Raw genomic sequence first — 24,179 nt, 5'->3', positions numbered from 1 at the left:
GGGGAAGTTCATATGAACCTGCACATCAGAGACGCTTTTGTGTCCGGCATCCGCTCGACCTACATCCGGCAGCGGCTGCTCGAAAACGGGGCAAAAGACCTCCAGGACACGCTAACGCTCGCCTCCTCGCTGGAGGTGGCCCGACATAACTTGGGTACGTACCCCGCGGACTCTGCGAGCCCCCCTCGGACTTCCTCAGACTCAGCCGTATTACAGGCCTGCGCCATGCGGCGACCCGTTCACCATGGGGGCACACTGCTACTTCTGCGGACAGGGCCAGCACCCACGCCCACGCTGCCCAGCCCGCTCCGCGATCTGCAGCGACTGCGGGAAGAAGGGGCATTTTGCGAGGGTCTGCCTGGCCAGACCCAGGGGCCAGAAAAACAAAGACCAGCCGGCCCGAAATTCAGGCTCTCAGGCCCGCAGGCCTCGCAATGTGGCTGCGCACCGACCTGACACGCCCCCTTCTGACGCGTCATCAGCCTCATGCGAATCATGGGAGCAGCCATCTTGTCGGCGGCCATCTTCTCGACCCGACACGTGCGACCGATGGCGGCGGCCATTTTAAGAGTCCGACTCGGCTGAGGACTCGGACTACCCGCGAATGGGTGCGATCACCCTCGACCAAACTCGGCCAAAACACCTGCAGAACTCTATGATGCAGGTCCAGGTCAACACTGGACACTGCATGCCTCTTCGACTCCGGGAGCACGGAGAGCTTTATCCATCCTGAAACGGTAAGGCGCTGCTCCCTACGCACCCATCCCGCATCCCAAACCATAGCCTTCGCATCTGGGTCCCACTCGGTATAAATCACGGGGTACTGTATTGCGGATCTCTCGATCCAGGGCGCCAAATACACCCGTTTCAAATTTTATATCCTCCCTCACCTCTGTGCCCCCCTGCTGCTCGGACTGGATTTCCAGTGCAGCCACCGAAGCCTGACACTGAAGTTCGGCGGACCCTTGCCCCCCCTCACGGTATGCTGCCTTGCGACACTGAAAGTCGCACCCCCCTCGCTATTCGCGAACCTCACTCCCGACTGTAAGCCAGTCGCCACCAGGAGCCGGCGCTACAGTGCCCAAGATATGACTTTTATCAAGTCAGAGGTCCAGCGTTTACTGGGAGAGGGGGCCATCGAGGCTAGCATCAGCCCTTGGAGAGCGCAAGTGGTGGTAGTCCGGTCCGGGGAGAAGAAACGGATGGTCGTGGATTATAGCCAGACCATAAACCGATTCACGCAGCTTGATGCGTACCCCCTTCCTCGCATCGCGGAAATGGTAAATCGGATCGCCCAATACCGAGTCTTTTCCACGGTCGACCTCAAATCCGCCTACCACCAGCTCCCCATCCGACCAAAAGACCGCCCCTATACTGCCTTCGAAGCAGCTGGCCGGCTCTTCCACTTCCTCAGGGTCCCCTTTGGTGTCACAATTGGGGTCTCCGTCTTTCAAAGGGCGATGGACCAAATGGTGGACCAGTACGGTTTGCGGGCTACATACCCGTACTTGGACAATGTCACCATCTGCGGCCATGACCAGCAGGACCATGACGCTAACCTCAAAAAGTTCCTCCAGACCAACCGAGCCCTTAACCTGAGCTATAATGAGGAAAAATGCGTTTTCCACACCACCCGGCTAGCCATCCTCGGATATGTCGTGGATGACGGGGTCCTAGGTCCCAACCCCGACCGCATGCGACCCCTTAAGGAACTCCCTCTCCCCTGCAGCCTCAAGGCCCTCAAACGGTGCTTGGGGCTTTTCTCTTATTACGCCCAGTGGGTCCCCAAGTATGCAGACAAAGCCCGCCCACTCATAAAGACCATCATTTTTCCCCTCTCGGCTGAGGATCAATTGGCCTTCAACCGCATCAAGCCGACATCATCAAGGCCGCTATGCACGCAGTGGACAAAACCATTCCTTTCCAGGTAGAGAGCGATACATCAGACATTGCCCTGGCTGCTACCCTCAATCAAGCAGGCAGACCAGTAGCGTTCTTCTCCCGAACCCTCACCGCCTCCGAGGTTCGACACTCTGCAGTTGAAAAGGAGGCACAAGCCATTGTGGAGGTTGTGCAGCGCTGGAGACACTACCTCGCCGGTAGGAGGTTTACCCTCATCACCGACCAACGGTCAGTCGACTATATGTTCGATAACACGCAACGGGGCAAAATATAAAATGATAAAATTTTGAAGTGGAGGATCGAACTCTCCATCTACACGTACGATATCAAATATCGTCCAGGGGAGCTCAATGAGCCCCCAGATGCCCTGTCCCGTGGCACATGTGCCAACGCACAGGACGACCGCCTGCATGCCATCCACAATGACCTCTGCCACCCGGGGGTTACCCGGCCCGTCCATTTTATCAAGTCCCGCAACCTACCTTACTCAACCAAGGAGGTCAAGGCCATGTTCAGGGCCTGCCAGATCTGTGCGGAGCGCAAACCGCAATTCTACTGGCCAGACAAGGTTCGGTTCGTGAAGGCCTCGGGTCCCTTTGAGCGACTAAGCGTGGACTTCAAGGGGCCCCTCCCGTCCACCAATCGTTATGCCTATTTCCTCACCGTTATCGATGAGTTCTCCAGTTTCCCATTCGCCTTTCCCTGCCCCGACATGACCTCAGCCACCGTGATTAAGGCACTGCACAGCATCTTCACTCTGTTCGGTTTCCCCGCTTATATCCACAGCGACCGGGGTACATCGTTCATGAGCGATGAACTGCGTCAGTATCTGCTCAGCAAAGGCATTGCCTCGAGCAGAACGACTAGTTATAACCCGCGGGGAAACGGGCAAGTGGAGAGGGATAATGCGACGGTGTAGAAGGCTGTCCTTCTGGCCCTGCGGTCGAGAAGTCTCCCAACTACCCGCTGGCAGGAGGTCCTACCCGTGCCCTACACTCCATTAGGTCACTCCTCTGCACGCCCACGAATGAGAACCCTCACAACCGATTGTTTGTCTTCCCCAGGAAGTCTACCTCCGGGGTCTCGCTTCCACCTTGGCTGATGGCTCCGGGACCTGTTCTTCTCCGGAGGCACACGAGGAGCCATAAAACGGACCCCCTGGTTGAAAAGGTCCGACTGCTCCACACCAACCCCAGTTACGCCTACGTTGAGTACCCCAACGGCAGGCAAGATACGGTTTCCCTCCGGGATCTGGCACCCGCTGGATCCCCCACTACAGGCGCCCCTTCCCGCGCCGCTCCCCTGCAGGACCCGGTGCCCCCTACAACACACCCCCTTCCGGCCCTACACCCCGTTGGTGAGCACCTACCGCGCGCCCCCCCTTTACACACCACGCCGGCGCCGCTACCCCCGGCCCTGCCTAGTCCCCCTGCCCCGACCCGGACCGAAGCTCCGACCACTGTGCTCCCGGATGTACCCTCAACCGGGACGTCCGTGCCCGCTGCACCACCGTCCGAACTGAGGAGGTCGATGAGGACGATCCGGCCACCGAGACGGATGGACCTATGATGGCACTTCACCCCCGCCGGACTCTTTTTTAAACAGGGGGTGAATGTGATGAACGGTTACTGCCTTGTCATCATGTAAGGTGATGTCCCCTTTAAGACCGGGCTTGGAACCCTGGGGACTCCACCTCTGGCTCCGCCCATCTGTGAGCCATATATATAAGGGGCTGCCTTGTGGGCTGTGCAGCAGTTAGCACATGTCTCAGCTCTAGCATAGTTCTTAGTCTATTAAAGCCTTCTTTACCGTTTACACTCTTAAGCGTCATTATTGAGGGTACCTCAGTACTTTTGGCTCCTCAGGAGCAGTTGGGGATGGGCAAAAGGTTCTGGCCTTGCCAGCTCCCATGAATGACTAAAAGATTGATCAGTTAGGTGCAATATCGTGCAAAACCCTTTTACTTTATGACATTACTGCTTTAAGAAATGAGGTAGGGAAATATGAGGGTGCACTGACCCAATCTTGTGGGGCTCGTGGGCAGCTTGAGAACCATGCAAGCCATGAGGATCTGAAACCAGTTTGAGTGGGTAGCATTTAGTATTTAACCGAGTGAAATGCAGGAACGCCAGTCCAAACCTTTACACAGGACCTCCCCCCAACTCCCGCTCAGTGAGTGCCGCTCCTGTTGGGGTCCTCGCGTTGCTATTTAGTTTGGGGTATGGGAGGTTGTGATCCACATGCTGCCTTTGGTGAGGAATTGTATTTGGCAGAGAGGGTGAAAGTGAACGAGCAGGGAAGAACAAATGTGATATTATTGCTTGTGTTAAAGTCAATACTGTTCATCTCTCATGAGCCTCAGCAGACTGCACCTAGGAAGTAAGTACTGCTGTTTTTTGTCAGTCAACGCGTTTTACTGCAACAACTTGTTCGTTAATGATTGTGTAAGCTGTGTATAGGTCAGAGGTTGTATAGTCTAATGTTACAGAGCTCCCAACAGTACTGCCAGGAGCAAAACAAATACTTAAAAAGCATTCACTTAGTTAAAAGAGAGTTTTACCATTTAGAAATCCCTGGCAAGCAGAGAGGGACCTTGTTAAGGAGAGAGTCTTGCCATTGGAAACAATATTTTAAAGACAGACTTTCACCATGCCCACAGTACTTTACCCCTTTGATCCATTGTGCCTGTGATGGTTCACTGTTGGAACAATTTAAATCTAATCCCATTGCCTTGCTGTCTCTCAATAGCCCTGTAAATTACGCTTGAAATGTTTAACTGTCCTTTTTAAAAATGCACAGGCTTCTGCCTCAATGAGTCCCTGTGGTACATCATTGCATGCTCTAACAACTCTATTAAAGACAGTTTTCATAACCTCACTCGTCATTCTCTTAATGACAGTTTTAAATTGACGACCCGTTAATTCCCCACCCAGAGAAAACAGTCTATCCCCATTCAGTTTATCACGACTTCCTCTGATTTGAAAAATAAATTTCCTATTAAATCTAATCTTGAACTTCGGTGCTCCAGTGGAGTTCTAAGGCGTTAGAAGGAGTCACAAGGCGTTCTAAACGATCGTCCCCTTTACCTGAAACTGTGCCCCTGTGTTCCAGAATCTTTAGCCAGGGGCAACAACCTCTCAGTGTCCATCCTATCAAGCCCCTTCAGAATCTTGTATGTTTCAATGAGATCCCCACTCATTCCTCTAAACCCCAGGCCCAATTTACTCAGCCTCTCATCTATGGACAACCATTTCATGTCAGGGACTAATCTAGCGAACCTTTGTTATAACCGTTTCCAATACAAGTACATCATTCCTTAAATATGGAGACCAAGACTGTTGACAGTACTCATAGAATCATAGAATTCACAGTGCAGAAGGAGGCCATTTGGCCCATCGAGTCTGCACAGGCTCTTGGAAAGAGCACCCTACCCAAGCCCACACCTCCACCCTAGCCCCATTACCCAGTAACCCCACCCAACACTAAGGACAATTTTAGACACTAAGGACAATTTATCATGGCCAATACGCCTAACCTGCACATCTTTGGACTGTGGGAGGAAACCGGAGCACCCGGAGGAAACCCACGCACACACGGGGAGAACGTGTAGGCTCCACACAGACAGTGACCCAAGCCGGGAATCGAACCTGGGACCCTGGAGCTGTGAAGCAATTGTGCTAACCACAATGCTACCGTGCTGCCCAGATGTGGTCTCACCAATGCCCTATACAATTGTAGCAATACTTCTTTATTCTTGTACCTCAAGACTAGTGTTGTATTGTCTTGAACATCGCAGATTCAGGGTTAATCTAACAGAGTTGTTTGAGTTTTTCAAAATCATGCGGGATCCGGACAGGGTAGTTTAGAGAGAAACTGCTCCCATACATGTAAGGATCGTGAACGAGAGGGCATGTGTTTAAAGTAATTAGTAAAAGAAGCTAAATTGATAGGCGGAGAAAAGTTTTTATGCAGTGAGTGGTTAGGATCTGAGAGTGTGGTGGAGACAGATTCACAGTGAGTGGTGATGTTCTGGAATGCACTGTCTGAGAGTATGGTGGAGGCAGGTTCACACAGTAAGTGGTTAGGACCTGGAATGCACTGTCTGAGAGTGCAGTGGAGGCAGATTCACACAGCGAGTAGTTAGGATCAGGAATGCCCTGTCTGAGAGTGTGGTGGAGGCATATTCACACAGTGAGTGGTTAGGATCTGGAATGCCCTGTCTGAGAGTGTGGTGGAGGCAGATTCACACAGCAAGTGGTTAGGATCTGGAATGTACTGTCTGTGAGTGTGGTGGAGGCAGATTCACACAGCGAGTAGTTAGGATCTGGGATGTACTGTCTGTGAGTGTGGTGGAGGCAGATTCACACAGCGAGTGGTTAGGACCTGGAATGCCCTGTCTGAGAGTGTGGTGGAGACAGATTCACACAGCGAGTGGTCAGGATCTGGAATGCCCTGTCTGAGAGTGTGGTGGAGGCAGATTCACACAGCAAGTGGTTAGGATCTGGAATGTACTGTCTGTGAGTGTGGTGGAGGCAGATTCACACAGCGAGTAGTTAGGATCTGGGATGTACTGTCTGTGAGTGTGGTGGAGGCAGATTCACACAGCGAGTGGTTAGGACCTGGAATGCCCTGTCTGAGAGTGTGGTGGAGACAGATTCACACAGCGAGCGGTTAGGATCTGGAATGTACTGTCTGTGAGTGTGGTGGAGGCAGATTCACACAGCAAGTGGTTAGGATCTGGAATGTACTGTCTGTGAGTGTGGTGGAGGCAGATTCACACAGCAAGTAGTTAGGATCAGGAATGCCCTGTCTGAGAGTGTGGTGGAGGCAGATTCACACAGTGAGTGGTTAGGATCTGGAATGCCCTGTCTGAGAGTGTGGTGGAGGCAGATTCACACAGCAAGTGGTTAGGATCTGGAATGTACTGTCTGTGAGTGTGGTGGAGGCAGATTCACACAGCGAGTAGTTAGGATCTGGGATGTACTGTCTGTGAGTGTGGTGGAGGCAGATTCACACAGCGAGTGGTTAGGACCTGGAATGCCCTGTCTGAGAGTGTGGTGGAGACAGATTCACACAGCGAGCGGTTAGGATCTGGAATGTACTGTCTGTGAGTGTGGTGGAGGCAGATTCACACAGCGAGTAGTTAGGACCTGGAATGCCCTGTCTGAGAGTGTGGTGGAGGCAGATTCACACAGCGAGTGGTTAGGATCTGGAATGTACTGTCTGAGAGTGTGGTGGAGGCAGATTCACCCAGCAAGTGGTTAGGATCTGGAATGTACTGTCTGTGAGTGTGGTGGAGGCAGATTCACACAGTGAGTGGTTAGGATCTGGAATGTACTGTCTGTGAGAGTGGTGGAGACAGATTCACGCAGTGAGTGGTTAGGATCTGGAATGTACTGTCTGTGAGTGTGGTGGAGGCAGATTCACACAGTGAGTGGTTAGGATCTGGAATGTACTGTCTGTGAGAGTGGTGGAGACAGATTCACGCAGTGAGTGGTTAGGATCTGGAATGTACTGTCTGTGAGTGTGGTGGAGGCAGATTCACACAGTGAGTGGTTAGGATCTGGGATGTACTGTCTGTGAGTGTGGTGGAGACAGATTCACACAGCGAGTGGTTAGGATCTGGAATGTACTGTCTGTGAGTGTGGTGGAGACAGATTCACACAGTGAGTGGTTAGGATTTGGAATGCACTGTCTGAGAGTGTGGTGGAGGCAGATTCACACAGCGAGTGGTTAGGATCTGGAATGCCCTGTCTGAGAGTGTGGTGGAGGCAGATTCACACAGCGAGTGGTTAGGATCTGGAATGCCTTGTCTGAGAATGTGGTGGAGGCAGATTCACACAGCGAGTAGTTAGGATCTGGGATGTACTGTCTGTGAGTGTGGTGGAGGCAGATTCACACAGCGAGTGGTTAGGACCTGGAATGCCCTGTCTGAGAGTGTGGTGGAGACAGATTCACACAGCGAGCGGTTAGGATCTGGAATGTACTGTCTGTGAGTGTGGTGGAGGCAGATTCACACAGCGAGTAGTTAGGACCTGGAATGCCCTGTCTGAGAGTGTGGTGGAGACAGATTCACACAGTGAGTGGTTGGGATCTGGAATGCCCTGTCTGAGAGTGTGGTGGAGGCAGACCAGGGTTCAATTCACACCTTGGGTCACTGTCTGTGCAGAGTCTGCACGTTCTCCCCATGTCTGAGTGGGTTTCCTCCGGGTGTTCCAGTTTCCTCCCACAGTCCAAAGATGTCAGGTTAGGTGGATTGGCCATGCTAAAGTGCCCCTTAGGGTGAGGTTACAGGGCAAGGGATTGGGCCTTAATAGGGTACTCTCAATGGGCTGAATGGCCACTTCCTGTACTGTATGATTCTATGATTCTGTGAACATGCAATGATATTTCACATTTAATTCTTTCATCTAACCTGGTGTGTTTTCTTCACAGATAGCTGCCTCAGGAGGAACCCTTCCCCCCGTCAGTACACTGACTGCTCTCCACAGCTTATCACACAATCCCCACGCTGTAGCCCAACAGACCCAGAACCTCATCATGGCCTCCTTACCGAGCGTCATGGCCATTGCACCAAGTGAGTCAACCTGTCTGTCACCTGCATTAACCAATGGAGGAGCTTCAGCTTTGGTGATAGGTAAGTAGATGTGAGCGAATGAGATATTTACTATAATCGCCTAAAATGGATAAAGATTTACATTTAATTAGGATCTTTGCATATCAATAATAAGCATCTCAAAATCCTTCACATACAGTAAATATATGAAGCACAATGTCTACTGTTGAGTATGAAAACATGACAGCCATTTTGTATAGAACATGATGCGCAATCAATTGCACAAAGGTGCAGATTGAGTACAACTGTGGCTTTATTACAGTCAGATGTGTGTCCTCCTGCTGCAGCTGGCGAAATGGCAGGACACTGGAGGTCATGCATATTTATACAGATCTTAATGGGTGGAGCCAGCCGGCAGCAGCTACCGGCGAACCTGTAGTGCAGGCCTTACCTTACATCCCCTAATACACATTCACCCCCTGTTAAAAATGAGTCCGGCAGGGGTGATGTGAAACTATATACAAATAGTGCAATTATGTAGTGTTAAGAATGGGGAAAACAAAGGAAGAAGAAAAAAAAAGAAAAGTCCACATTGATGGTCCGGAGTCCGTCAAAGGTTCAGCCAGTCCGGTGCTTTGGTGCTTCATTGGGAGCGGTGTAACGGTGGGAAGTCTGTGCTGGCGGTGGTGGAGGTGGCACCGATGGCGGTAGTGGCGGCTGGCCAGTCATCAGGGAACTTCGGGAGCGTGCCAAAATCCTCTTCGCCCTCTTGTGCGGAAAGGGGGGGGGGGGGGGTGGTTTTGGTCTGGTGGGGTCAATGTTGGCGGCACGGGGGGGGGGGGGGGCGCATGAGTGGGGGGGGGGTGGGGGGGGGGTGTTGGGGTGGAACCTGACGGTGCCAGGTCCCTGAGTGAGACAGTATCTTGGCGGCCGTCGGGGAACTCAACGTAGGCATATTGAGGGTTGGCGTGGAGCAGGTGAACCCTGCCCACCAAGGGGTCCACCTTATGGAGTCAGACGTGCCGACAGAGAAGGACCGGTCCTGGAGCTGCGAGCCAAGTCGGGAGCGACACCCCAGATGTGGACTACCTGGGAAGGTAAAAACACGTTCATGGGGTGTGTTATTAGTGGCAGTGCACAATAGTGATCGGATGGAGTGTAGAGCGTCAGGGAGGACCTCCTGTCAGCGAGAGGCTGGGTGGTTCCTGGACCAGCCCTCCAAACCGTCCCATTCTCCCGTTCTACTTGCCCGTTTCCCCGGGGGTTGTAGCTGGTCGTCCTGCTGGAGGCTATACCCCTGCTGAGCAGAAACTGACGCAGCTCATGAATGAGGATCCCCGGTCACTATGGATGTAGGCGGGGAAACTGAACAGAGCGAAGATGATGTTGAGGGCCTTGATGACGGTGGCAGATGTCATATCAGGGCATGGGATGGCGAAGGGGAATCTGGAGTACTCATCGACCACACTGAGAGTGTACGTGTTACGGTCGGTGGAGGGGAGGGGCCCTTTGAAATCCACGCTGAGGCGTTCAAAGAGGCGGGAAGCCTTCACCAGGTGCGCACGGTCCGGCCGGTAGAAGTGCGGCTTGCACTCCGCACAGACCTGGCAGTCCCTGGTGATTGTCTTTACTTCCGCGACGGAGTAGGGCAGATTACGAGCTTTGACCAGATGGTACAATCGAGTGACCCCCGGGTGACAAAGGCTATCGTGTAGGGCCCGGAGTTGGTCCACTTGTGCGCTGGCACATGTATCTCGGGAAAGGGCGTCTGGGGGCTCGTTGAGTTCACCGGGGCGATACAAAACCTCGTATTTATAGGTGGAGAGCTCGATTCTCCACCGCAAGATTTTATCATTTTTGATCTTGCCCCGCTGTGTGTTATTGAACATGAAGGCTACCGACCGTTGGTCAGTGAGGAGAGTGAATCTCTTCCCGGCCAGGTAATGCCTCCAATGCCACACAGCTTCAACGATAGCTTGGGCCTCCTTTACGACGGATGAGTGTTGAATTTCAGAGGCATGAAGGGTGCGGGAAAAGAATGCCACAGGTCTACTGCCTGGTTCAGAGTGGCGGCAAGGTCGACGTCTGAAGCGTCGCTTTCTACTTGAAAAGGCAGTGACTCGTCCACTGCGCGCGTCCCGGCCTTGGCGATGTCTGCTCTGATGCGGGCGAAACTGTGTTGTGCCACGGCCGCGAGAGGGAATTGGGTGGACTGAATGAGTGGGCGGGCCTTGTCCGCATAGTTTGGGACCCACTGGGCATAGTAAGAAAAGAACCCCAGGCAGCGTTTGAGGGCCTTGGGGCAGTGGGGGAGGGGGAGCTCCATGAGGGGGCGCATGCGTTTGGGGTCGGGCCCGAGAAGTCCGTTTTGGACTACATAGCCGAGAATGGCTAACCGGGTCGTCTTCCCTTTGTTGTAGGTCAGGTTGTGAAGAGTGGCAGTGCGGAGGAATTTATCGAGGTTGGCATCGTGGTCCTGCTGGTCATGGCCGCAGATGGTGACATTATCTAAGTACGGAAAGGTGGCCCACAAGCCGTCCTGGTCGACCATTCGGTCCATTTCCCTTTGGAAGACCGTGACCCCGTTTGTGACGCCGAAAGGGAGCCTAAGAAATGAATGAAATGAAATGAAATGAAAATCGCTTATTGTCACAAGTAGGCTTCAAACGAAGCACATTCGCCACATTCCGGCACCTGTTCGGAGAGGCTGTTACGGGAATTGAACCGTGCTGCTGGCCTGCCTTCGTCTGCTTTCAAAGCCAGCGATTTAGCCCTGTGCTAAACAGCTAAGGCAGTGATAGAGGCGACCGTCCGCCTCAAAGTCAGTGGCATGGACGGTCCGACTTCCGGATGGGGAGCTGGTGGTAGGCCGATTTCAGGTCAATTGTTCAGAAGACCCGGTACTGCGCAATCTGATTGACCATATCAGATATGCGTGGGAGGGGGTACGCGCGAGCTGCGTGTACCGATTGATGGTCTGGCTGTAGTCCATGACCATTCTGTGTTTCTCCCCAGTTTTAACCACTACCACTAGGGCTCTCCAGGGGCTGTTGCTGGCCTCGATAATACCCTCCTTAAGCAGCCGCTGGACTTCGGACCTGTTGAAGGTCTTGTCCTGGTGCTGTACCGTCTGCTCCTGGTGGCAACGGGCTTGCAATCCGCCGTTAGATTGGCAAAAAGGGAGGGGGGATCGACCTTGAGGGTCGCGAGGCCGCAAACGGTAAGAGGGGTAGGGGCCTGCCGAATTTGAGGGTGAGGCTCTGGAGATTGCACTGGAAGTCCAGGCCCAACAGGAGTACAGCGCAGAGATTAGGAAGGACACAGAGGCGTAAGTTACTAAATTCTACGCTCTGGACAGTGAGGGTGACTGTACAGAAGCCTCGGATCAGGACGAGTGGGATCCGGAGGCTAGGAAGATCCTTTGATTGGCAGGATGGACCACGAGGGAGCAGCGCCTTACCGTATCTGGGTGTACGAAGCTTTCGGTGCTCCCGGAATCCAGCAGGCACGAGGTCACGTGGCGTTGATTTTCACCGTCGTCGACGCGGTGGCCAGATTGTGCGGGCGAGATTGGTCCAGCATCATCGAAACGAGCTGTAGGTAGTCGTCGGATGCTTCGGATGGCGAGTGTGTGCGGTTCCGATCTCGGGACGAACAAGATGGCAGCGCCCATGGTGCGCACATTGCGGGATTGGGACAAGATGGTGGCGCCCATGGGGCGCACGTGGCCGAAGGGGGACAAGGTGGCGGCGCCCATTGGTCGTACATGGCCCCGGGAGGAGAAGATGACGGCTCCCATTGTGCGTTTGGCGTGGGGGAGGGGGCGATAGCGGGCGCGATCGCAGCGACTGCGCGGGCCTGGCACACAGCCGCAAAGTGGCCCTTCCTACTGCAGGATTTACAAACGGCAGTGCGGCCGGGCAGTGTTGGCGGGGGTGCTTCTGCTGACCGCAGAAGTAGCAGCGGGAACCCCCGGGGTGCGCGGATCGGCGTGCAGCGCAGGCGTATTGGGAAGGCAGGGCCCCAACTGAGGAGGTCCTCGGTGGGGTCCAGGAGGGGTAGGGGATGCGACCGTCATGGAGAGCGCCAAGGTTTTCATCACCGCCAGTTCGAGCGTGGCCCCTTTCAGTAATCGTTCTCGGATGCGGTCCGATGCAATCAACATAACAAAAGCATCGCGCATGAGGAGGTTCGCGTGTTCAGCGGCTGTAACGGCCTGACAGTCACAGTCCCGGATGAGTGGAATGAGGGCGCGCCAGAAGTCTTCGATGGACTCACCAGGTAGTTGCGAATGGGTGGCGAGTACATGCCTGGCGAAGAGCGTGTTCGTCTTCTGAGCATAGTGTTCTTTAAGGAGTGCCATTGCTTTCGCATCATTCAAGGCATCTTGGATCAACGGGAACACGCTGGAGCTCAGTCTGGAGTACAGGACGTTTATCTTCTGAGCCTCCGTTGGCGCGGGGTCCGCAGCGTTGAGGTAGGCCTCAAAACAGGATAGCCAGTGAGTAAAGTCTTTTCTGGCATCGGGCGAGTGCGGATCCAGCTGCGGGCGATCTGGTTTGAGTCTGATATCCATTCTGTGGAAAAATCTGACTGCAATAAATTGATACATGATCAATTGCACAAAGACGCAGATTGGGTACAACTGTGGCTTTATTGCAGTCAGATGCGTGGCCTCCTGCTGCAGCTGGTGAAATGGCAGGGCAATGGAGGTCACGCATATTTATACAGATGTTAGTGGGCGGAGCCAGCCGGAAGAGGCTACCGGCGAACTTGTAGTGCAGGTCATACCTTACATCCCCTAATACAGTGGTTCACCACAGAACATGATTCCACAGATAACGATGAAATAAATACTATCAACATGTCACCAACATGTGAGAGAGGGTTGAGGGTTTGTCTGTGAGTGTCTGTGCATAAGGGTTGAGTGTGTGTGTGTGTGAGACACAGATGTGTGTGTGCTAGAGGGTTGAGTGTGTGTATGCAAGAGGAAAATGTGTGTGTGTGAGAGTGGAGTGAGTGTGTGTGAGAGGGGTGAGTGTGTGTGTGAGAGACGGATGAGTGTGTTTGGGTGTGTGTGAGAGGTGTGTGTGAGAGAGAGGAGTGAGTGCATGTGTCATAGAACATAGAACAATACAGCGCAGTACAGGCCCTTCGGCCCACGATGTTGCACCGAAACAAAAGCCATCTAACCTACACTATGCCATTATCATCCATATGTTTATCCAATAAACTTTTAAATGCCCTCAATGTTGGCGAGTTCACTACTGTAGCAGGTAGGGCATTCCACGGCCTCACTACTCTTTGCGTAAAGAACCTACCTCTGTCCTATATCTATTACCCCTCAGTTTAAAGTTATGTCCTCTCGTGCCAGCCATTTCCACCCGCGGGAGAAGGCTCTCACTGTCCACCCTATCCAACCCCCTGATCATTTTGTATGCCTCTATTAAGTCTCCTCTTAACCTTCTTCTCTCCAACGTCTGTGAGTGTGAGAGTGGTGAGTGTGTGTGAGAGAGGGGTAAGTATGTGTGTTTGTGCAAGTGGGTAAGACAGAGGGGTGTGTATGTGTTGTGCGTGTGTTTGAGTGAGACGTGTGTGTGTGTGAGAGAGAGAAAGAGAGGGGTGAGGGCAGCACGGTAGCACAGTGGTTAGCACTGTTGCTTCACAGCACCAGGGACCTCGGTTCGATTCCCAGTTTGGGTCGCTGTCTGTGCAGAGTCTGCACGTTCTCCCCGTGTCTGCATGGGTTTCCTCTGGGTACTCTGGTTAAGTCCTGAAAGACGTGCTTGTTAGATGAATTGGGCATCTGAATTCTCCCCCTGTGTACCCGAACAGGCTCCGGAGTGTGACGACTAGGGGCATTTTGCAGAAACCTCATTGCAGTGTTAATATAAGCCTACCTGTGACACTAATAAGGATTATTATTATGTGTTTGTGGGTGTGTGTGAGAGAGGGTGTGTGTGTGTGTGTGTGTGTGTGTGTGCGAGTATGCATATGTGCCTGAAATGAGAATCCAGCTCATTAACAGCACTCCCAGTATTAAATGACATTTGAGCAAAAGATCAGCATCACTCATAGAATCCCTACAGTGCAGAAAGAGGCCACTCGGCCCATCGAGTCTGCACTGACCCTCTGAAAGTACTGCAACCTGGTCCACTCCCCAGTCCGCCCCACCCTATCCCCATAACTCGATGACCTAACCTGCATATCCCTGGACACTAAGGGCAATTTAGCATGGCCAATCCACCTAACCTGCACAGCTTTGGACTGTGGGAGGAAACCGGAGCACCCGGAGGAAACTCACATAGCCACGGGGGGAATGTGCAAACACTACACAGACAGTCACCCGCGACTAGTTTTGAACCTGGGTTCCTGGCGCTGTGAGGTAGCAGTGCTAACCACTGTGTCACCGTGCCATCCATTCTTCCCATTAAGAATGACAAAAAGTAGGTAAGGCTTGGAAGTATTTGTTGAACGACAGAACTTTTAATTTACAATAAATACAGAGATCCAAACATAGAAACGTCTATTAAGTTAGTTTTTGTCTGTTTGAACCTATTATGTAATAATATATTTTTTTGTGGTCAATATAATAATAATGTTTCTTCGGTGTTCTGGTTCTTGCCAGAGAAATGTAAAACTGCCTTGCTGTCTCTATTGTCATGCGAGAGTGCCTTTAAGAACTGGATGTTTAAGCAATGTACCTTTCAGAAAACAGTGATGTCATCGAGTGGGTGGAGCTCAGCTCAGTTCAGCCATTTTGCAGTTTTTTAAAAAAAAAAATATTTTATTGAAAATTTTTGGCCAACCATCACAGTACATTGTGTATCCTTTACACAGTAATATAACAATATAAATAACAATGGCCAGTTTTATAAACAAGAAATAAATAATATATAAACAAAAACAAAACTAAATGGCAACTGCCTTGTCCCAGATAAATATTCTCCAAAAATATGTTTTAACAGTCCAATATACAATTATCTATAACAACAACCTATACATATTATACTTATATATTAACATCCCTGAGAATCCCTCTGGTTCCCCCCCCCCCCCCCCGGGCTGCTGCTACTGTCTTCTTCTTTTCCATTCCCTCTATCTTTCTGTGAGGTATTCGATGAACGGTTGCCACCGCCTGGTGAACCCTTGAGCCGATCCCCTTAGGACGAACTTAATCCGTTCCAGCTTTATAAACCCTGCCATGTCATTTATCCAGGTCTCCACACCCGGGGGCTTGGCTTCCTTCCACATCAACAGTATCCTGCGCCGGGCTACTAGGGACGCAAAGGCCAAAACATCAGCCTCTCTCGCCTCCTGCACTCCCGGCTCTTCTGCAACCCCAAATATAGCCAACCCCCAGCTTGGTTCGACCTGGACCCCCACTACCTTCGAAAGCACCTTTGTCACCCCCACCCAAAACCCCTGTAGTGCCGGACATGACCAGAACATGTGGGTGTGATTCGCTGGGCTTTTCGAGCATCTCGCACACGTATCCTCTACTCCAAAAAATTTGCTAAGCCGTGTTCCAGACATATGCGCCCTGTGTAACACCTTAAATTGTATCAGGCTTAGCCTGGCACACGAGGACGATGAGTTTACCCTACTTAGGGCATCAGCCCACAGCCCCTCCTCAATCTCCTCCCCCAGCTCTTCTTCCCATTTCCCTTTCAGCTCGTCTACCATAATCTCCCCCTCGTCTCTCATCTCCCTATATATGTCTGACACCTTACCGTCCCCCACCCATGTCTTTGAGATCACTCTGTCCTGCACCTCCTGCGTCGGGAGCTGCGGGAATTCCCTCACCTGTTGCCTCGTAAAAGCCCTCAGTTGCATATACCGGAATGCATTCCCTTGGGGCAACCCATATTTTTCGGGCAGCGCTCCCAGACTTGCAAACGTCCCATCTACAAACAGATCTCTCAATTGTGTTACTCCTGCTCTTTGCCATGTTCCAAATCCCCCATCCATTCTCCCCGGAGCAAACCTATGATTATTTCTTATCGGGAACCACACCGAGGCTCCCGTCTTTCCCCTATGCCGCCTCCATTGCCCCCAAATTTTCAGAGTAGCCACCACCACCGGGCTTGTGGTGTATTTCTTCGGTGAGAACGGCAATGGCGCCGTCACCATGGCTTGTAGGCAAGTCTCCCTACAGGACGCCTTCTCCAATCTCTTCCACGCCGCTCCCTCCTCTTCTCCCATCCACTTACATACCATTGAGATGTTGGCGGCCCAGTAGTACTCACTCAGGCTCGGTAGTGCCAGCCCCCCCCCCTATCCCTACTACGCTGCAAAAATCCCTTCCTCACTCTCGGGGTCTTCCCGGCCCACACAAAACTCATGATACTCTTCTCAATCCTTTTGAAAAAAGCCTTTGTGATCACCACCGGGAGGCACTGAAACGCAAAGAGGAATCTCGGGAGGACCACCATTTTAACCGCTTGCACCCTCCCTGCCAGTGACAGGGATACCATGTCCCATCTCTTGAAGTCCTCCTCCATCTGTTCCACCAACCGCGTTAAGTTTAACCTACGCAATGTACCCCAATTCTTGGCTATCTGGATCCCCAAGTAGTGAAAGTCCCTTGTTACCTTCCTCAGCGGTACGTCCTCTATTTCTCTGCTCTGCTCCCCTGGATGCACCACAAACAGCTCACTTTTCCCCATGTTCAGCTTATATCCTGAAAATTCTCCAAACTCCCCAAGTATCCGCATTATCTCTGGCATCCCCTCCGCCGGGTCCGCCACATACACCAATAAATCGTCCGCGTAAAGAGATACCCGGTGTTCCTCTCCTCCCCTGAGTAATCCCCTCCACTTCCTGGAACCCCTCAATGCTATTGCCAGGGGCTCAATCGCCAGTGCAAACAATAATGGGGACAGAGGACATCCCTGCCTCGTCCCTCTATGGAGCCGAAAATACGCAGACCCCCGTCCATTCGTGACCACGCTCGCCATCGGAGCCCTATACAGCAGCTGTACCCATCTAATATACTCATCTCCAAAGCCAAATCTCCTCAACACCTCCCACAAATAATCCCACTCCACTCTATCAAATGCTTTCTTGGCATCCATCGCCACCACTATCTCCGCTTCCCCCTCTGGTGGGGGCATCATCATTACCCCTGTCAGCCTCCGTATATTCGTATTCAGCTGTCTCCCCTTCACAAACCCAGTTTGGTCCACATGGACTACCCCCGGGACACAATCCTCTATCCTCATTGCCATTACCTTGGCCAGAATCTTAGCGTCTACATTTAGGAGGGAAATAGGTCTAGAGGACCCGCATTGCAGCGGGTCTTTTTCCTTCTTTAGGAGAAGCGATATCGTTGCCTCCGACATAGTCGGGGGCAGCTGTCCCCTTTCCTTCGCCTCATTAAAGGTTCTCATCAGTATCGGGGCAAGCAAGTCCACATATTTCCTATAAAATTCGACTGGAAATCCATCCGGTCCCGGAGCCTTCCCCGCCTGCATACTCCTAATTCCTTTCACTACTTCCTCTATCTCGATCTGTGCTCCCAGTCCCACCCTCTCCTGCTCCTCCACCTTAGGAAATTCCAGCCGGTCCAGGAAGCACATCATTCTCTCCTTCCCATCCGGAGACCGAGCTTCGTATAATCTTTTATAGAATGCCTTGAACACTCCATTCACTCTCTCCGCTCCCCGCTCTATCTCTCCTTCCTCATCCCTCACTCCCCCTATTTCCCTCGCTGCCTCCCTTTTCTTCAATTGATGGGCCAGCAACCTGCTCGCCTTCTCCCCATATTCGTACTGTACATCCTGTGCCTTCCTCCACTGTGCTTCTGCAGTACCCGTTGTCAGCAAGTCAAATTCTACGTGTAACCTTTGCCTTTCCCTGTACAGTCCCTCCTCCGGTGCCTCCGCATATTGCCTGTCCACCCTCAGACGTTCTTGCAGCAACCGCTCCCGTTCCCTACTCTCCTGCTTTCCTTTATGTGCTCTTATTGATATCAGCTCCCCTCTAACCACTACCTTCAGCGCCTCCCAGACCACTGCCACCTGGACCTCCCCATTATCATTGAGTTCCAAGTATTTTTCAATTCACCCCCTCACCCTTAGACACACCCCTTTATCTGCCATTAGTCCCATGTCCATTCTCCAGGGTGGACGCCCTTCTGTTTCCTCCCCTATCTCTAAGCCTACCCAATGTGGAGCGTGATCCGAAATGGCTATAGCCGTATATTCCGTCCCCCTCACCTTCGGGATCAACGCCCTTCCCAAAACAAAAAAGTCTATTCGCGAATAAACTTTGTGGACATAGGACATAGGCTTCCCTTTTGGCCCCGCCCCCCATGGCCAACGCCCCATCTCCTCCACCTCCCTTCCTCCCTCCACCACCACCTGTGGTCTGCTAAATCTCCACGGGTCTACTCCTCCCATCTGCTCCATAAAATCTTTAAGCACCTTGGCTGCAGCCGGCCTCCTCCCAGTCCTGGATCTCGACCTGTCCAGCCCTGGCTCCAGCACCGTATTAAAATCTCCCCCCATTACCAACTTTCCCACCTCTAGGTCCGGGATGCGTCCTAGCATGCGCCTCATAAAATTGGCATCATCCCAGTTCGGGGCATATACGTTTACCAAGACCACCGCCTCCCCCTGTAATTTGCCACTCACCATCACGTATCTGCCCCCGCTATCCGCCACTATGGTCTTTGCCTCAAACATAACCCACTTCCCCACTAGTATAGCCACCCCCCTGTTTTTCGCATCTAGCCCCGAATGAAACACCTGCCCCACCCATCCTTTGCATAGTCTAACCTGGTCTATAAGTTTCAAGTGCGTCTCTTGTAACATAACCACGTCTGCCTTAAGTTTCTTAAGGTGTGCGAGTACTCGTGCCCTCTTTATCGGCCTGTTCAGCCCTCTCACATTCCACGTGATCAACCGGGTTGGGGGGCTTTTTACCCCCCCACCCCCCTTGTTGATTAGCCATCCCCTTTTTCCAGCTCCTCACGCGGTTCCCACGCAGCTGTGTCCCCCCCAGGCGGTGCCCCCCCGCCCACCCCACCCCATTCCGGCTCCCCCCTCTCCCCAGCAGCAGAAACCCAGTAACTCCCCCCCGCCCCGGCTAGATCCCCCACTAGCGTAGTTACACCCCCCATGTTGCTCCCAGAAGTCAGCAAACTCTGGCCGACCTCGGCTTCCCCCCGTGACCTCGGCTCGCACCGTGCGACGCCCCCTCCTTCCTGCTTCCCTATTCCCGCCATGATTATCATAGCGCGGGAACAAAGCCCGCGCTTCCCTTTTGGCCCCGCCCCCCATGGCCAACGCCCCATCTCCTCCACCTCCCTTCCTCCCTCCACCACCACCTGTGGAAGAGAGAAAAGTTACCGCATCGCAGGATTAATAACATAAAACTCATTTTTCCCCCCTCTTCGCCCCCCATACTCGCCCCACCACTTTGTTTCAAACGTTCTTTTTTAATAACCCGCTTATTCCAGTTTTTCTTCCACAATAAAAGTCCACGCCTCATCCGCCGTCTCAAAGTAGTGGTGCCTCCCTTGATATGTGACCCACAGTCTTGCCGGTTGCAGCATTCCAAATTTTATCTTCTTTTTGTGAAGCACCGCCTTGGCCCGATTAAAGCTCGCCCTCCTTCTCGCCACCTCCGCACTCCAGTCTTGATATACGCGGATCACCTCCATTTTGCAGTTTGGAGGGAAAGAGCTGGGTGTGTGTCTGTGTTTTTGCAGTGAGCTGGATCTCTGCTATGAAAGAGTGTCTCTGGATCGTTTGGGTGATTTAAATTAAAGCCTTTAACCTGATGTGATTTTGTTTAAAGGTGTTAAGTCTCTTGGAAGTTTGAAGGAACAGTTTAAGGAGTTATTTACTGTTGCAATATTTTCTGAGTTATCTTTGAAGTAAGGGGTGTTAAGAGATCCAATGTTTATTTAAGATGTTAAGTTGAGTTCATGGAATAAACAGTGTTTTGTGTTTAAAAACCCACGTGTCCATAATTGTAATCCCACACCTAGGGAAAAAGCTGTGTGCTAGGAAAAGCAACAAATCCATTAAAGGGTTGAACTCCATAATACATTTTGGGGTTCTGAAAACGCCTCGCCCATAACACTATCTTGTCCTATACCTTCCACTGTTTCAAATGTTATCTTCGGCGAGAAACACAATGCTATACAACGGCACCTATGTTAGAGTTTTGTCTTTCATTGCTGGAGGGATGGAGTTCAAGACTAGGGAGGTTATGCTGCAATTGTATAAGGTGTTGGTGAGGCCACATCTGGAGTATTGTGTTCAGTTTTGGTCTCCTTACCTGACAAAGGACATATTGGCACTGGAGGGAGTGCAGAGGAGATTCACTAGGTTGATCCCAGAGTTGAGGGGATTAGATTATGACGAGAGGTTGAGTAGACTGGGACTGTACTCATTGGAGTTTAGAAGGATGCGGGGGGGATCTTATTGAAACATATAAAATTATGAAGGGAATAGATAGGATAGATGCGGGCAGGTTGTTTCCACTGGTCGGGGAAAGCAGAACTAGGGGGCATAGCCTCAAAATAAGGGGAAGTAGATTTAGGACCGAGTTTAGGAGGAACTTCTTCACCCAAAGGGTTGTGAATCTCTGGAATTCCTTGCCCAGTGAAGCAGTTGAGGCTCCTTCTTGAAACGTTTTTAAGAAAAAGATAGATACCTTTCGAAAGAATAAAGGGATTAAGGGTTATGGTGTACAGGCCGGAGAGTGGAGCTGAGTCTACAAAGATCAGCCATGATCTCATTGAATGGCGGAACAGGCTCGAGGGGCCAGATGGCCTACTCCTGCTCCTAGTTCTTATGTTCTTATAGATAGGGGGCCTCAGTGGGAACGCGTGGCTGCAGCCGCTACTAACCCTATTTTGTACACTGAGGAGCTCCGCTTGCCAGAACTCCTCAGTGTAGCAAGAGATCGGGCTGCAATTTTTAAATGGCGCCTGATTTGTGGATTCCTCAAAGCGACCCCCGATTCCCCCAAGCCCCAATGCACCATGGGAGAGTCCCCACTGTCATCCCTCCCCCCGCACTCTCCCAACAGGGCAACTCGGCGCCGCCACAAAAAAATTGCCGGGGGGGGCCTCAATCTGAAGGCTCCTTCGGATTTGGGAAGCTCTCCCTTTTGGAACCTAAGAACTATAGCCCCCCCGCTCCCCCCAGGCCTAATCCCCCAATGCCACAATCATCCCCCCTTTCGACCCCCCAAGGCATCCCCAACCATCCCGCTCCGCCACAACCCCGTGTACTTCACCTGGGAATGGTCCCTATTCTGGCCACTCCAACATTGACCGGCATTCTTCAAAACGGCGGCTAAGTGTTTCACGCCGGCGTCAACGGACCTCTTGGCCCAGCGATTCCGTGGCTCACAGGGGGCTAGCATCGCGCCGGAGTGCTCCACGCAGCTCCGGCTGCTGATACGCAGCCCTGCACTGACGGCCGCGGGTCGGCGTGTGCGCACGATGGCCGCTTCCGCGCTGGTCCCGCGCGATATGGCGGAGCCACACAGCGAGCCGGCACGGAAGAAGGTAGGCCCTCCCAGATCGCATGCGCCCACCGATCAGTGGCCCGATCGCGGGTCTGATACCCCATTCTCCGCTCGGAGAATCCCGGTCACTGTGTCTGCAGGGTTGGAAAGTTGTTGACCAATCAGATGTTGAAGATTGTGCGTTGTTATTCATATTTAAGTCAGATCGCAGTCCGCCTTGTTGCTAAGTTAGCACATGTGCACATTGTAGCAGGATGCTACTCGGCTCAGATGTGCTGGCACAATGGATGGTGTCAACTTCAGCAACTTACAGGCTGGACACACGTGAGATGGAGTGGCGTCCCAAAGGAAGACCGGGGGCAGCCCATGCCCAAAATGTACCAGTGCCTTCAGGAGAGGAAGTGAGTTAATCAGGACCGGGTTGGGGAGGGGGGGTGGGGGGGGAGTGGAGAAGTAGAACTTTGAAAACTCCTCGAAGACGATCAATTATTATTATTATTATTAGAAGAGGGGATTGTCCTTCTGATGGAACTGTTCCCAGTGAGCAAACTGCGAGGCTTAAATCAAACCTGATTCATGGAGTGCCAGGTGAACGTGTCTGCATTCCACCAAATTCCACACAAAACCCCAAGACAGTGCTCTCCAGTTCATTTGAATTGAATTCATAATTACATTTTTAAATAAGGTGCAATGATGAATTACCTGAGCATTTAGGCATCAAAGGCAGAGAGACCTGTCTTATCTTGCGTAACCCAAGAGATATAACAGTTCAGTGGGAAAGACAAATGCAGCTGACTCTGAAATCTGTATGTTTGCATGCTCCAACTCATACATATGTAAAAGGAAATGTTCGGACTCTTCAATCAATGCAGTCACTCCACACAAGAGGCAGCGAATGGAGGGGGGCTGCGTGCACACACCTATGTGAACATGCAAGTTACAACAAAGCGGTAATGTGTGAACACGCAAAACTGACAGGAAAAAGAATCCAGTTCCTGCATAAGCCTGGCTCAGCGATCGATAACAACGACTTGCTTTCATGTAGCACCTTTAATAAATACATCTCGAGACACTTCAGATGACCAAAAGATTCGTCAAAGAAACAGCTTTAAGGCGATTTTCAATTTAAGGAGAGGCATAAAGGTTTAGGGAAGAAATTCCAGAGCTTGGGGCCTAGTCAGCCGCAGGCAAGGCCACCAAGAGTAGAGCAATTAAAATTGGGAATTCTCTTAGAGGCCAGAATGAGATAGGCGCAGATTATCTCAAGAAGATTGTGGATTTTGAGGAGATTGCAGAGATAGGGAGGGGTCTTGGATGAGGAAGAAAATTTTATAATCCAGGCATTAACAGACTGGAGGCTAATGTAGGTCAACGATGGCAGTGGGTGATGGGTGAATGTGATTTGGTGCAAGTTAGGCCACAGACAAGAGAGTTGTGGATGACCTCAAATTTACAGGAGGTAGAATGTGTGAGACCAGCCAGAAGTGACTTGGAGCAGTCAAGTCTAAAGGTAATAAAAGCATGAATGAGGATTTTGTAACATATGATCTAAAGCAGGGTGTGAGTTTGGTGATATGTTACAGAGGTGGATAGGATCTCGGGTTCGATTCCCGACTTGGGTCACTGTCTGTGCGGAGTCTGCACGCTCTCCCCATGTCTGCATGGGTTTCCTCCGAGTGCTCCGGTTTCCTCCCACAAGTTCTGAAAGATGTGCAGTTAGGTAATTTGGACATTTTGAATTCTCCTTCCGTGTACCCGCACAGGCGCCGGAATGTGGCGACTAGGGGCTTTTCACAGTAACTTCATTGCAATGTTAATGTAAGCCTACTTGTGACAATAAAGATTATTATTGTTATTAATATGACACCAAGTTTGTGAACCATCTGGTTCACTTTCAGTTGCCAGGGAGATTGATAGCTAAGGAACAGAGTAGTGGGGCCTGATGATGATGGTGTCTGCCTTCCCAATATTTAATTGGAAAACATTTCTGTTCATCCAGTACTGGATGTTCGAAAGCAGTCTTACAATTCAGTTACAGTGGAGGAGCCAGGAGTTAAAAGCGGTAGTGGTGAAGTTCTTTCATTTGTTCATGAGACATGGGCATCGCTGCCCATCCCAGTTAAGAGTCACCCACATTGCTGTGGATCTGGAGTCACATGTAGGCCAGATCAGGTAAGGATGGCAGATTTCCTCCCCTAAAGGACATTATTGAACCAGATGGGTTTTTACG

At 51.7% G+C, this 24,179-nt stretch overlaps 1 protein-coding gene across 1 annotated transcript in view; it reads left to right on the top strand.

Moving 5' to 3' along the window:
* LOC140409133 (hepatocyte nuclear factor 1-alpha-like) overlaps positions 1-24,179 on the top strand; it is a 318,850-nt gene that overhangs the window by 172,505 nt on the left and 122,166 nt on the right. Inside the window, exon 6 of the mRNA XM_072497293.1 lies at positions 8,338-8,539. Within this exon, the coding sequence (XP_072353394.1) occupies positions 8,338-8,539 (202 nt within the window). The remainder of the gene's footprint in view (positions 1-8,337; positions 8,540-24,179) is intronic.

The sequence above is a fragment of the Scyliorhinus torazame genome, chromosome 1 (genome assembly GCF_047496885.1).
Source record: "Scyliorhinus torazame isolate Kashiwa2021f chromosome 1, sScyTor2.1, whole genome shotgun sequence".
Taxonomy (NCBI): domain Eukaryota; kingdom Metazoa; phylum Chordata; class Chondrichthyes; order Carcharhiniformes; family Scyliorhinidae; genus Scyliorhinus; species Scyliorhinus torazame.
Note: the sequence above shows the minus strand (reverse complement) of the source record. Positions and strands in the feature narration are given on the sequence as shown.